We start from the raw sequence: 13,836 nt of genomic DNA, 5'->3' as shown, positions 1-13,836 counted from the left end.
TATAATAAAGTAGCCGGGTGTTATAATAAAATAGCCGGTGTTATAATAAAGTAGCCGGGTGTTATAATAAAGTAGCCGGTGTTATAATAAAGTAGCCGGTGTTATAATAAAGAAGCCAGGTGGTATAATAAAGTAGCTGGTGTTATAATAAAGTAGCCGGGTGTTATAATAAAGTAGCTGGGTGGTGTAATAAAATAGCCGATGTTATAATAAAATAGCCGGGTGGTGTAATAAAGTAGCCGGTTTTATAATAAAGTAGCTGGGTGTTATAATAAAGTAGCCAGTGTTATAATAAAGTAGCTGGGTGTTATAATAAAGTAGCCGGGTGGTGTAATAAAGTAGCCGTGTGGTGTAATAAAGTAGCCGGTGTTATAATAAAGTAGCCAGGTGGTGTAATAAAGTAGCCATTGATATAATAAAGTAGCTGGGTGGTATAATAAAGTAGCCTGTGGTATAATAAAGTAGCCGGTGGTGTTATAAAGTAGCCGGTGGTATAATACAGTAGCCGGGTCGTGTAATAAAGTAGCCGGTGGTATAATAAAGTAACCGGGTGTTATAATAAAGTAGCCGGGTGGTGTAATAAAGTAGCCGTTGGTATAATAAAGTAGCCGTTGGTATAATAAAATAGCCAGGTGGTGTAATAAAGTAGCCGTGGTGTAATAAAGTAGCCGGTGGTATAATAAAGTAGCCAATGGTAGTATAAAGTTGATGGTTTTATTATAGCCGGTGGTGTTATAAAGTAGCCGGGGGTGTTATAAAGTAGCTGGTGGTATTATAAAGTATTTGCATACAAAGAGAGAAGCGCTCTACCAGGAACGAACAACAGCTCAGTGGCTTGTTCTATGGCGATTTACCACCCGGAGGCAGCCTCTTTTAGACCAGTGTGCTTTTCACAGAAGAAAACTTTCCTGAAGTATATCAGTCTGATCCCGCCAAGTAAGGTCAGTCCAGCCCCGAAATACCAGGCAATTCTCCTCTGAACAAGGAACATACCAGCTGGTGGTATAATAAAATAGCAGGTGGTATAATAAAGTAGCTGGTGGTATTATAAAGTAGCCGGTGGTATAATAAAGTAGCTGGTGGTATTATAAAGTAGCCGGTGGTATTATAAAGTAGCCGGTGGTGTTATAAAGTAGCTGGTGGTATTATAAAGTAGCTGGTGGTATTATAAAGTAGCTGGTAATATTATAAAGTAGCCGGTGGTGTTATAAAGTAGCCGGTGGTATGATAAATTAGCCGGTGGTGTTATAAAGTAGCTGGTGATATTATAAAGTAGCCGATGATATTATAAAGTAGCCGATGATATTATAAAGTAGCCGGTGGTATTATAAAGTAGCTGGTGGTATTATAAAGTAGCTGGTAGTATTATAAAGTAGCCGGTGGTGTTATAAAGTAGCCTGTGGTATTATAAAGTAGCTGGTGGTATTATAAAGTAGCTGGTAGTATTATAAAGTAGCCGGTGGTGTTATAAAGTAGCCTGTGGTATTATAAAGTAGCTGGTGGTATTATAAAGTAGCCGGTGGTGTTATAAAGTAGCCGGTGGTATTATAAAGTAGCCGGTGGTATTATAAAGTAGCCGGTGGTGTTATAAAGTAGCCGGTGGTGTTATAAAGTAGCTGGTGGTGTTATAAAGTAGCCGGTGGTGTTATAAAGTAGCCGGTGGTATTATAAAGTAGCCGGTGGTATTATAAAGTAGCCGGTGGTGTTATAAAGTAGCCGGTGGTGTTATAAAGTAGCCGGTGGTGTTATAAAGTAGCCGGTGGTATTATAAAGTAGCCGATGGTATTATAAAGTAGCCGGTGGTATTATAAAGTAGCCGGTGTTGTTATAAAGTAGCTGGTGGTGTTATAAAGTAGCTGGTGGTGTTATAAAGTAGCCGGTGTTGTTATAAAGTAGCTGGTGGTATTATAAAGTAGCCGGTGGTGTTATAAAGTAGCCGGTGGTGTTATAAAGTAGCTGGTGGTGTTATAAAGTAGCTGGTGGTATTATAAAGTAGCTGGTGGTATTATAAAGTAGCTAGTGGTGTTATAAAGTAGCTGGTGGTGTTATAAAGTAGCTAGTGGTGTTATAAAGTAGCTGGTGGTATTATTAAGCTGGACAGATAGCTCATCGTGCTAATGCACTGTTACAGAGATCTGTGGCAATCCAAGGGTTCCAGGTTCGATCCTGGCAAGGTCCACTCAGCCTTTCATCCTTCTGAGGTCAGTAAAATGAGTACCATTAAGTTGGGTAATAATATCAGGGCCGCAAGTCAATTAAGTTTGAGGTTGTGCGCTATACAAGTATCCAAATATAAAGTAGCCTGTGGTATTATAAAGTAGCCGGTGGTGTTATAAAGTAGCCGGTGGTGTTATAAAGTGGCCGGTGGTATAATAAAGTAGCCTGTGGTATAATAAAGTAGCCGGTGGTGTTATAAAGTGGCCGGTGGTATAATAAAGTAGCCTGTGGTATAATAAAGTAGCCGGTGGTGTTATAAAGTAGCCAGTGGTGTTATAAAATAGCCTGTGGTATAATAAAGTAGCCGGTGGTGTTATAAAGTAGCCGGTGGTGTTATAAAGTAGCCGGTGGTGTTATAAAGTAGCCGGTGGTGTTATAAAGTAGCCGGTGGTATAATAAAGTAGCCGGGTCGTGTAATAAAGTAGCCGGTGGTATAATAAAGTAACCGGGTGTTATAATAAACTAGCCGGGTGGTGTAATAAAGTAGCCGTTGGTATAATAAATTAGCCGGTGGTGTAATAAAGTAGCCGTTGGTATAATAAAATAGCCGGGTGGTGTAATAAAGTATCCGGTGTTATAATAAAGTAGCTGGCTGGTGTAATAAAGTAGCCGGTGGTATAATAAAGTAGCCAATGGTAGTATAAAGTTGATGGTTTTATTATAGCCGGTGGTGTAATAAAGTAGCCGGGTGTTATAATAATGTAGCCAGTGTTATAATAAAGTAGCCGGTGTTATAATAAAGTAGCCATGCGGTATAATAAAGTAGCCATGCTGTGTAATAAAGTAGCCGGGTGTTATAATAAAGTAGCCGGTGTTATAATAAAGTAGCCATGCGGTGTAATAAAGTAGCCGGTGTTATAATAAAGTAGCCATGCGGTATAATAAAGTTGCCATGCGGTGTAATAAAGTAGCCGGTGTTATAATAAAGTAGCCATGCGGTGTAATAAAGTAGCCGGTGTTATAATAAAGTAGCCATGCGGTGTAATAAAGTAGCCGGGTGTTATAATAAAGTAGTCATGCGGGGTAATAAAGTAGCCAGTGTTATAATAAAGTAGCCGGGTGTTATAATAAAGTAGCTGGTGTTATAATAAAGTAGCCGGGTGTTATAATGAAGTAGCCGGTGTTATAATAAAATAGCCGGTGTTATAATAAAGTAGCCGGGTGTTATAATAAAGTAGCCGGTGTTATAATAAAGTAGCCGGTGTTATAATAAAGAAGCCAGGTGGTATAATAAAGTAGCCGATGTTATAATAAAGTAGCCGGGTGTTATAATAAAGTAGCTGGGTGGTGTAATAAAATAGCCGATGTTATAATAAAATAGCCAGGTGGTGTAATAAAGTAGCCGGTGTTATAATAAAGTAGCTGGGTGTTATAATAAAGTAGCTGGGTGTTATAATAAAGTAGCCGGTGTTATAATAAAGTAGCTGGGTGTTATAATAAAGTAGCCGGGTGGTGTAATAAAGTAGCCGGTGTTATAATAAAGTAGCCGGGTGGTGTAATAAAGTAGCCGGTGTTATAATAAAGTAGCCAGGTGGTGTAATAAAGTAGCCGTTGATATAATAAAGTAGCTGGGTGGTATAATAAAGTAGCCTGTGGTATAATAAAGTAGCCGGTGGTATAATACAGTAGCCGGGTCGTGTAATAAAGTAGCCGGTGGTATAATAAAGTAACCGGGTGTTATAATAAAGTAGCCTGGTGGTGTAATAAAGTAGCCGTTGGTATAATAAAATAGCCGGGTGGTGTAATAAAATAGCCGGGTGGTGTAATAAAGTAGCCGGTGGTATAATAAAGTAGCCAATGGTAGTATAAAGTTGATGGTTTTATTATAGCCGGTGGTGTTATAAAGTAGCCGGGGGTGTTATAAAGTAGCTGGTGGTATTATAAAGTAGCTGGTGGTATAATAAAATAGCAGGTGATATAATAAAGTAGCTGTTGGTATAATAAAGTAACTGGTGGTATAATAAAGTAGCTGGTGGTATAATAAAGTAGCTGGTGGTGTTATAAAGTAGCTGGTGGTGTTATAAAGTAGCTGGTGGTGTTATAAAGTAGCTGGTGGTGTTATAAAGTAGCTGGTGGTGTTATAAAGTAGCTGGTGGTGTTATAAAGTAGCTGGTGGTGTTATAAAGTAGCTAGTGGTGTTATAAAGTAGCTGGTGGTATTATTAAGCTGGACAGATAGCTCATCGTGCTAATGCACTGTTACAGAGATCTGTGGCAATCCAAGGGTTCCAGGTTCGATCCTGGCAAGGTCCACTCAGCCTTTCATCCTTCTGAGGTCAGTAAAATGAGTACCATTAAGTTGGGTAATAATAATACCTGTTATCAGGGCCGCAAGTCAATTAAGTTTGAGGTTGTGCGCTATACAAGTATCCAAATATAAAGTAGCTGGTGGTATTATAAAGTAGCCGGTGGTGTTATAAAGTGGCCGGTGGTGTTATAAAGTGGCCGGTGGTGTTATAAAGTGGCCGGTGGTGTTATAAAGTGGCCAGTGGTGTTATAAAGTGGCCGGTGGTATAATAAAGTAGCCTGTGGTATAATAAAGTAGCCGGTGGTGTTATAAAGTAGCCAGTGGTGTTATAAAATAGCCTGTGGTATAATAAAGTAGCCAGGTGGTGTTATAAAGTAGCCGGTGGTGTTATAAAGTAGCCGGGGGGTGTTATAAAGTAGCTGGTGGTATTATAAAGTAGCTGGTGGTATAATAAAATAGCAGGTGATATAATAAAGTAGCTGTTGGTATAATAAAGTAGCTGTTGGTATAATAAAGTAGCTGGTGGTATAATAAAGTAGCTGGTGGTATAATAAAGTAACTGGTGGTATAATAAAGTAGCTGGTGGTATAATAAAGTAGCTGGTGGTGTTATAAAGTAGCTGGTGGTGTTATAAAGTAGCTGGTGGTGTTATAAAGTAGCTGGTGGTGTTATAAAGTAGCTGGTGGTGTTATAAAGTAGCTGGTGGTGTTATAAAGTAGCTAGTGGTGTTATAAAGTAGCTGGTGGTATTATTAAGCTGGACAGATAGCTCATCGTGCTAATGCACTGTTACAGAGATCTGTGGCAATCCAAGGGTTCCAGGTTCGATCCTGGCAAGGTCCACTCAGCCTTTCATCCTTCTGAGGTCAGTAAAATGAGTACCATTAAGTTGGGTAATAATAATACCTGTTATCAGGGCCGCAAGTCAATTAAGTTTGAGGTTGTGCGCTATACAAGTATCCAAATATAAAGTAGCTGGTGGTATTATAAAGTAGCCGGTGGTGTTATAAAGTGGCCGGTGGTGTTATAAAGTGGCCGGTGGTGTTATAAAGTGGCCGGTGGTGTTATAAAGTGGCCGGTGGTGTTATAAAGTGGCCAGTGGTGTTATAAAGTGGCCGGTGGTATAATAAAGTAGCCTGTGGTATAATAAAGTAGCCGGTGGTGTTATAAAGTAGCCAGTGGTGTTATAAAATAGCCTGTGGTATAATAAAGTAGCCAGGTGGTGTTATAAAGTAGCCGGTGGTGTTATAAAGTAGCCGGTGGTGTTATAAAGTAGCCGGTGGTGTTATAAAGTAGCCGGTGGTATAATAAAGTAGCCAGGTGGTATTATAAAGTAGCCGGCGGGGTTATAAAATAGCCTGTGTTATAATAAAGTAGCCGGTGGTGTTATAAAGTTGCCATTTGGTATTATAAAGTAGCCGGGTGGTATAATAAAGAACCCGGGTGGTATTTTAAAGTAGCCGGGTGGTATTATAAAGTAGCTGGGTGATATAATAAAGTAAATATAATCAAAGAAAAAGAAGCATCCCCAAAACACACAAAACTAACTACAATTAATGTCTCATACCCTACCAATGTAGTAGGGAAACAATTGTGTACACATTAAAACATAACTTTTATTAATGTCTGAATAATAAGTTTGGAAGAAAAAAAAGGTTAAAAGAATTTACAAATATACTGGTGAGTCTATGACTATTATATCTCCACAAGGGAGCAAAAAGGATTGGCTCACTACTATCCTCTCAGGTGACCCCACTGCAATTATTATTTAAAAAATTAGGTATTCTTGTGCTATCCCCCATATAAAAAGCAAACACAAATCATTTATATTCAAAATAGAAACTAGAGCTAGAAGCTATACAAATTCAATCAATCCATCAAAGGGGCCTTGATAGGTAATGGACTCACCAGAAATGCCTGACGTGCGTTTCACAACACAGCTTTGTGAAAGGCAATGTACAAGTATTCATCCAAAGTATAAATAGTGCAACCTATCCAATCTATCTGTATTTAGGTGTGATACACTGACATTGGCTTATGAGAAGCTATCATAATGTCTACGTTTAGATATGCACAGCTACTCTATTTTGAACTTTCCAATTTAATTATGGTTGAGATAATTATTTATTGATTGGACACACTGCATCCCCTGAAACAGATTAATTTATGTGGTTACTAAATTGGCTATAAGAAAGTAGGTTACTCTCTATCATTTGTTATTTGATGCAGCAGGATGTCACTCACATAATTGAACTTTTTAGATAGGTACCCATGATTGCTAAGGCGGACACTGACTGTTTGAATCATAATATGTATCCTGATTAATGTCTATTGCACTATTTGTAGTAGTGACAGACCTGGATGTAGACGTGTATTTTGGTATAGATTTATAACCTGCTTTTGTGTACCTAGCTAGTGTACCTAGCTTTTGAGCACTGTGATTAGTGGGATATCAATGTTTGGGGGCGTTTCCTTGTGGGGACAAATGTGAGTGGTTTACAATGGATTGAACTGTTCCTCTACTTGATTGGATAGTGGAGATTGGAGATGTATGTTAGTGGTTTACAACCGATTGAACTGTTCCTCTGCTTGATTGGATAGTGGAGATTGGAGATGTATGTTAGTGGTTTACAACCGATTGAACTGTTCCTCTGCTTGATTGGATAGTGGAGATTGGGGATGTATGTTAGTGGTTTACAACAGATTTAACTGTTCCGCCTCTACTTGATTGGAATAGTTGATGTTGGGGGCATCCGCATGTGAATGATTGGGATAGGTTTGTTGGAATTCTTGGTAGTTTGCCTGGGCCATTGATATTTGCCATATTGGTATTGCACTCTGTCTGCCACAAGAAACAATTAACAATGGAGAAGTGTTATACCTGTATATTTGGTACAATTATTTGTATCATATAATTTATTTTCTTTACCGTGTTTACACATTTGGTACAATGATTTGGATTGGGTAAATTTACAACAGTGGGAGGTTTTTTTCTGATAGAGGAGCTGTGCATATCTAAACATAGACATTATGACAGCTTCTCATAAGCCAATGTCAATGTATCACACCTTAATACAGATAGATTGGGTAGGTTGCACTATTTATACTTTGGATGGACACTTGTACATTGCTTTTGACAAAACTGTTTTGCGAAATGCACGTCAGGCGTTTCTGGTGAGTCCATTACCTATCAAGGACCCTTTGATGAATTGATTGAATTTGTATAGCTTCTTGCTCTGTTTTCTATTTTTAATATAAATGATTTGTGTTTGCTTTTTATATGGGGGATAGCATGAGAGTACCCAATTTTTAAAATTAATTACAGTAGGGTTACATGAGAGGATAGTAGTGAGCCAATCCCTTTTACTCCCTTGTGGAAATGTAATATTTACAGATTTATGTTTGGGATCTTTTTTTGACTCGTGTAACGCACAGCAATGGGGATAATTAGCCATATTCTGCTTCTCTCATAGTAGATATAACTGATAGGATTGAGCGCATTGGTTTTTGGTAATAGGCTTTGGACTCACCAGTATATTTGTATATCTATTTTTTCTTCCAAATGTATTATTCATACATTTAATAAAAGTTATGTTTTATTGTGTACACAATTGTTTCCCTACTACATTGGTAGGGTATGAGACATTAATTGTGTAGTTACTTTTGAGTGCTTTGAGGATGCTTCTTTTTCTTTGTTTATATTTACTTATCAACTTGTCTTCTCGTTAAGGATTATAAATCGCTTACCACCTTATTATTGTATAATAAAGTAGCCGGGTCGGGGAAGTCTTATACTTTGCAATATTAAAATATTTTCTCATCTAATGCACAAATTATTAGCATCAATAATGTATATTGATTAGATTAAAATTAACTAATATATTATTATTCTTTATTTATAAAGCGCCAACAGATTCCATTATGCTTCACTGCCTGATGGAAAAATGTAGGTGCAGCGGATGCCAGGTGAGCGCTACAGAACGCATGGTGCCTACTGTAAAGTTTGATGTAGGAGGAATAATCATCTGGAGCTGTATTTAAAGGTTTGGGCTAAGCCCATTTAGTTCCAGTGAATGGTCATCTTAATGCTACAGGATACAAAGACATTTTAGGCAACTGGGTACTTCCAACTTTATGGCAACAGTCTAGGGAAGGTTTTTTTTTCCGGTTCCAGCATGACTGTGCCCCTGTAGACACGGTTTGACAAGTTTGGTGTGGAGGAACCCAAGAAGCCTACGCAGATTAATGACCTCAACCTCATTGAATAAAATTAAAGGGACACTGAACCCAAATTTTTTATTTCGTGATTCAGATAGAGCAGCAATTTTAAGCAACTTTCTAATTTACTCCTATTATCAAATTTTCTTTATTCTCTTGGTATGTTTATTTGAAAAGCAAGACTGTAAGTTTAGATGCCATCCCATTTTTGGTGAACAACCTGGGTTGTCCTAGCTGATTGGACAGCACCAATAAACAAGTGCTGTCCATGGTTCTGAACCCACAATTTGCTGGCTCCTTAGCTTAGATGCCTTTTTTTTAAATAAAGATAGCAAGAGAACAAAGAAAAATTGATAATATAAGTAAATTAGAAAGTTGCTTAAAATTGCATGCTTTGTCTGAATCTTTGGGTTCAGTGTCCCTTTAATATAATGCCAATTGCGAGCCAGACCTTTTCGTCCACCATCAGTGCCTTACCTCACAAATGCTCTTTTGGCTAAATGGGCACAAATTCCCACAGACACTCTCCAAAATCTTGTGTAAACCCGTCCCAGAGTTACAGCTTTTGTAGCCACAAAGGGGGGGGCTCCACGTTTAGCCCATGGTTTTGGAATGAGATGTTCAGTAAGCTCATATAGGTGTGATATAGTGTATATTTAGAAAGTTAAAAATCTACTACACCAAGTACATGAATTATGTGACCATTTTAAATCTGAGTTCATATAATACATAGTTGTCTAATTCCTTACATGTTTATAATGTTGTTTAATATTCCCACAATAGTGTAATATTTGTCCTGCATATATATTTAGTTATCACTGGGCCCTACTTAAAACTGCTTGTCTCCTCATAGGCGCGGAGAATGTTTATGGGGGAAATGGCGAGCTTGGAAGCAATCCTCCAGACACAAACTGTAAAAGTGCCCAAACCTATCAAGGTTATAGACCAGCCAGGAGGGGGTGCTATGCTGGTCATGGAGCATCTGGATATGGGTAGCTTAAACAGGTAATTGAGGTGGATTTTCTATTAAAATATGGGATTTAAACTGTTGGTTGACTTGTTGCGCTTCTCATTAGTGTGACTCATAAACATTAGCACTAACCCTACTTATAACACACAGCTTAGCCTTATGACCCTAACACAGTTGTGCTGAGTTGTATATAACACACAATACTGACAGAGGCGACACATCAGACAAGTCACATTATGCCACTGTTGCTGGATACCCCTAAAGTGCCGAGCACGAGGCAATAATAGTTATCATATTTTTTGATGCCGAACATACAGATCCTTTGAGATAAACAGTACGTAAAGTTACTGACATCTAAAAATTCAGAAGCTTTATACTGAAAGCCAATCAGCATCTGTAGGAAGTACCTACCCCCCCAATGAGCATTGTTAGGAAATATATGACTCATTCTGCTTAATTAGTTTCAGTTTAATCCCTTTGGCTGCCCAAAATATTTTTAGCATATTTGCTATCGCTCCATTTAAACAGAAATAGAACCTTGTTTTTTTAATTTACCTATCAAAAATAAGTAAAAAACCAAGGTATAGATCTAGGCCCATTTTGGTATATTTCAAGCCACCATTTTGCTGCCAAACAAGTTAATATAAAAACAAATCTTTTTCACAAACTTTGGATTTCTCTTTGTAATTATTTATATCCTGCTTGTGCAATCATGAAAACAAATGGTTGTAAAAGCTTCTCTGGGGTCCCCTTTGTTCAGAAATAGCAGACATATATGGCTTTGCCATTGCTTTTTGGCAATTTGAAGGCTGCTAATTGCAGCTTCTATTATTTCGCAGTGACAGCGTTAATAAGTTAATGGAAATCAACTCCCCTAAAACCAGGGGAGTTAGGAGGGGGAACAAAATTAAGACTCAAACAAATTTCCCTTTGTAGTAAGCCTACGTATTACAAACGGCAGTGCCTTGATACCAGGGGTAAATATATTTAACAAAGAAGAAAAGAAAGAAGGTATCTTGGGGCACACTTGAGTAAGAGTCTTAGGTATTCAGATAGGGGATAGGCATATGAGACATCAACTTAAAACATAACTTTTATTATTGAAAAAATATATAAAATGAGAATAAATAAAAAAATAGGTATCACCATATTAATACATCTATTACGTATTGCCATGTTCACTTGCGCAGGAAATGTATGTCCCACATTCGTGAGGACAATCCCTATTTTGTCAATACCTATTGAAAAGGGTTATCCCAAATGATAGCACTAAAAACGAATGCCTATTATATTGTGGATAATACAACCATTTATGGAAAAACTATTTGTAACTGGACAAAGTGAGCGTAGCTTGAGTTAATATAATTACGTAATAAGGTGTAAAACAAATGCCTGAGGAAACAGTATATCTGAGAAACGCGTCGCATGTATTCCTTATGTATAATATACTTTTTTAACACTGAGATGAGTGGTACTACTTTTTATATTTTTTAATAAATTTACTTTTTTACCAAATCCACTCCTAGTGTTATGTATGGTACTTCCTTTTGCTATGCTACTTTAGAGTACTAACACTCTGACACCCACCCTTCCGTTATTCTACCTTGGAACAGCGAGCTGGATTGCTGTGAAATCCAGCCTGTCTCTATGGGCATAATTGATTGCCTTCATCACATGTGAGTATCCTGTGTATATTGGGGTATTGTTGTGGTCTCAATCACCATTGATCTGCACCATTGGCGCCTCTATACTTTGTTTTACATCTTTAGTTTCTCTCCGTTTGGATGCTGATAGAGAGCTGCCGTTTCGCTCAGCCAGCTGGATTGCTGCCAAAATCCAGCCCGCCCCTATTAGCATAATTGAATGCCTTCACCTATTGTGAGTACCCTGTGATCATACTATATTGGTACATCTTCAGAATCTCCATTGATCTGCACCATTGGCGCCCCTTCCGTGTTGTTCTTTCTTTTCACGTAATAAGGTGTACCTAGGATGACATATACGTCATTTATAAAAACCTTAAATGTAAAATCTAATGAGTCAGGTAGGAAAATGTATCAAAAAGTAGACACATTTTACCTGCTTATTACACGCACATGCTTTCTTGAAGGTATGGGAAAACAAGAAGCGTTCCCAACAACAATATCAATAAAGGAGTGGTGGTCTATTAGACTAGTGGTAAGTTGGGGATAGATTGTGTGTTAATTACATAAAATGTTAGACCATATGAATCAGGGATAACAGTCACTATTTCAATCAGTCATTTAAACACACATGCTGTTATCAAATATCCTGTCATTCTATGGTTTGTAGCTTGGTGAATAATCATATAGTGAGACAAATATGTGTGTCATGAGAGGTCAGACTGGCTGCCGCTGTAAAAGGGTTTATGCACAAGATCACTATTTGCGCTCTCTGTTCTATATTATTAAAGTAACATTATGCTATATTAGATCTTATGATTGAGACAGTTTAAAACTGCAGTTCAATTTGTGTTTTGCGATCGTTGTATAATACCCAATATTAAATTGGGTTTAGGCACATAAGCTGTTACTAAATATGTCAAATAGGAGATCGCTCAGCTGCCACTGTAAAACGTGGTTACCAGTCTCTTGTGCTGAGTTATGATAGCAGCGATCTGGTTTAAATATCAGTAACAGTCAAAGCTGACACCGGCTATGCATATAAGTATGTCCCCATTATGTAAAAGTTAGTAACGCCACATTTTAAACTATCCGCTTTTACCACTAAAAAGGAGATGCCAATAAAGGCCAACAATTAAATGGTTTTCTATAAGTTTTTACAATAAGGTTTAAAGAGAAGCAGAGCGAACGCCTGACGCGCTTTTCGCCTACTGCTTTATCAAAGGCGCCGGACATCTCATCATGCCGCACCTTATAAGCCAGAGCTAGCCAATCATAGAGGGGGGTGTGTGATTACACACGAGTTACATTACAGGCCAGCCAATCACAAATAAGTGTGACGTACTTTGTGACGTAACACTAACAAAATATCAGCGTGCGTTGCTCATAATCATGGTAATGTGGAGGGCCGGTGGTAAGATCATTAAGCCCATATATACATCGTAGACAAAAATAAACCGAAGGGGAAGAAAATATCTTTACCAGAAGTTACTTATAGATCTATTTTTGCACGATCTCTGAAATACTGTCATACCTTCTTAATTGTTCGTACTATTATTAGTGTACAGTTAAAGGGACACTGTACCCAAATTTTTTCTTTTGTAATTCAGAAAGAGCATGCAACTTTAAGCAACTTTCTAATTTACTCCTATTAAAGATTTTTCTTCGTTCTCTTGCTATCATTATTTGAAAAAGAAGGCATCTAAGCTTTTTTTTGGTTTCAGTACTTTGGACAGCACTTTTTTATTGGTGGATGAATTTATCCACCAATCAGCAAGGACAACCCAGGTTGTTCACCAAAAATGGGCCGGCATCTAAACTTACATTCCTGCATTTCAAATAAAGATACCAAGAGAATGAAGAAAATTTGATAATAGGAGTAAATTAGAAAGTTGCTTAAAATTTCATGCTTAATCTGAATCACGAAAGAACATTTTTGGGTACAGTGTCCCTTTAAGTAATCTGTATGTTAAGTTAAGTGACCTATATAGTCTTAACGTACGGTTCGTTTAGGTTGTCATTGAAGGCATATAGTGTATTCTGAACTGCGACCCAAGTTGCACATTGTAATTAAAAGTAGGACATGATTCCAGTTTGTAAATTAGTGTCCCATCTATACATTAGTTTAGACATAGATCCCAAAGTTTATACACAATGTAATTCATTGCTTGCAGATTATCCTATATCCATTATTCTTACTGAGGGAATGGATCCCAAATGATAGTTCACTAATTGTATTTATTGGAAAGGTGGATATTGATAAAAATTCTATGTATACATTATATTCCATAGTATCCAGGATGACCTCTATAATATTTCTTTATTGAAGGAAGGGTCCAAAAGTAAGTTGTTCATTAAGACCTTTTGGAGACATGGATTGATACCTGAAAATCCATTTGGTTTCTTCTTTGAGGGCTGTTTCAATGTTCCCCCCCTCTGATGCCTGCTCTTACTCTTTGTAAGATCCAGCATTTTAAATCAGGTTTCCCACCATGTTTTTCCAGGAAATGTCTGGCCACTGATGATATCTTTTTGCCATTAT

General features: G+C 37.6%; 1 protein-coding gene across 2 annotated transcripts in view; it reads left to right on the top strand.

The window, feature by feature from the left end:
- Positions 1-13,836, top strand: part of LOC128656425 (ketosamine-3-kinase) — a 116,400-nt gene that overhangs the window by 23,528 nt on the left and 79,036 nt on the right. Inside the window, exon 2 of one of the 2 annotated variants that reach the window (XM_053710331.1) lies at positions 9,535-9,686. In XM_053710331.1, the coding sequence (XP_053566306.1) occupies positions 9,544-9,686 (143 nt within the window). In that variant the 5' untranslated portion in view covers positions 9,535-9,543. Of the gene's footprint in view, positions 1-9,057; positions 9,687-13,836 lie in introns of those variants that run through there. The other variant, XR_008402005.1, reaches the window with a different exon arrangement.

Source organism: Bombina bombina, chromosome 1, assembly GCF_027579735.1.
Source record: "Bombina bombina isolate aBomBom1 chromosome 1, aBomBom1.pri, whole genome shotgun sequence".
In the NCBI taxonomy this organism is placed as follows: Eukaryota; Metazoa; Chordata; class Amphibia; order Anura; family Bombinatoridae; genus Bombina; species Bombina bombina.
Note: the sequence above shows the minus strand (reverse complement) of the source record. Positions and strands in the feature narration are given on the sequence as shown.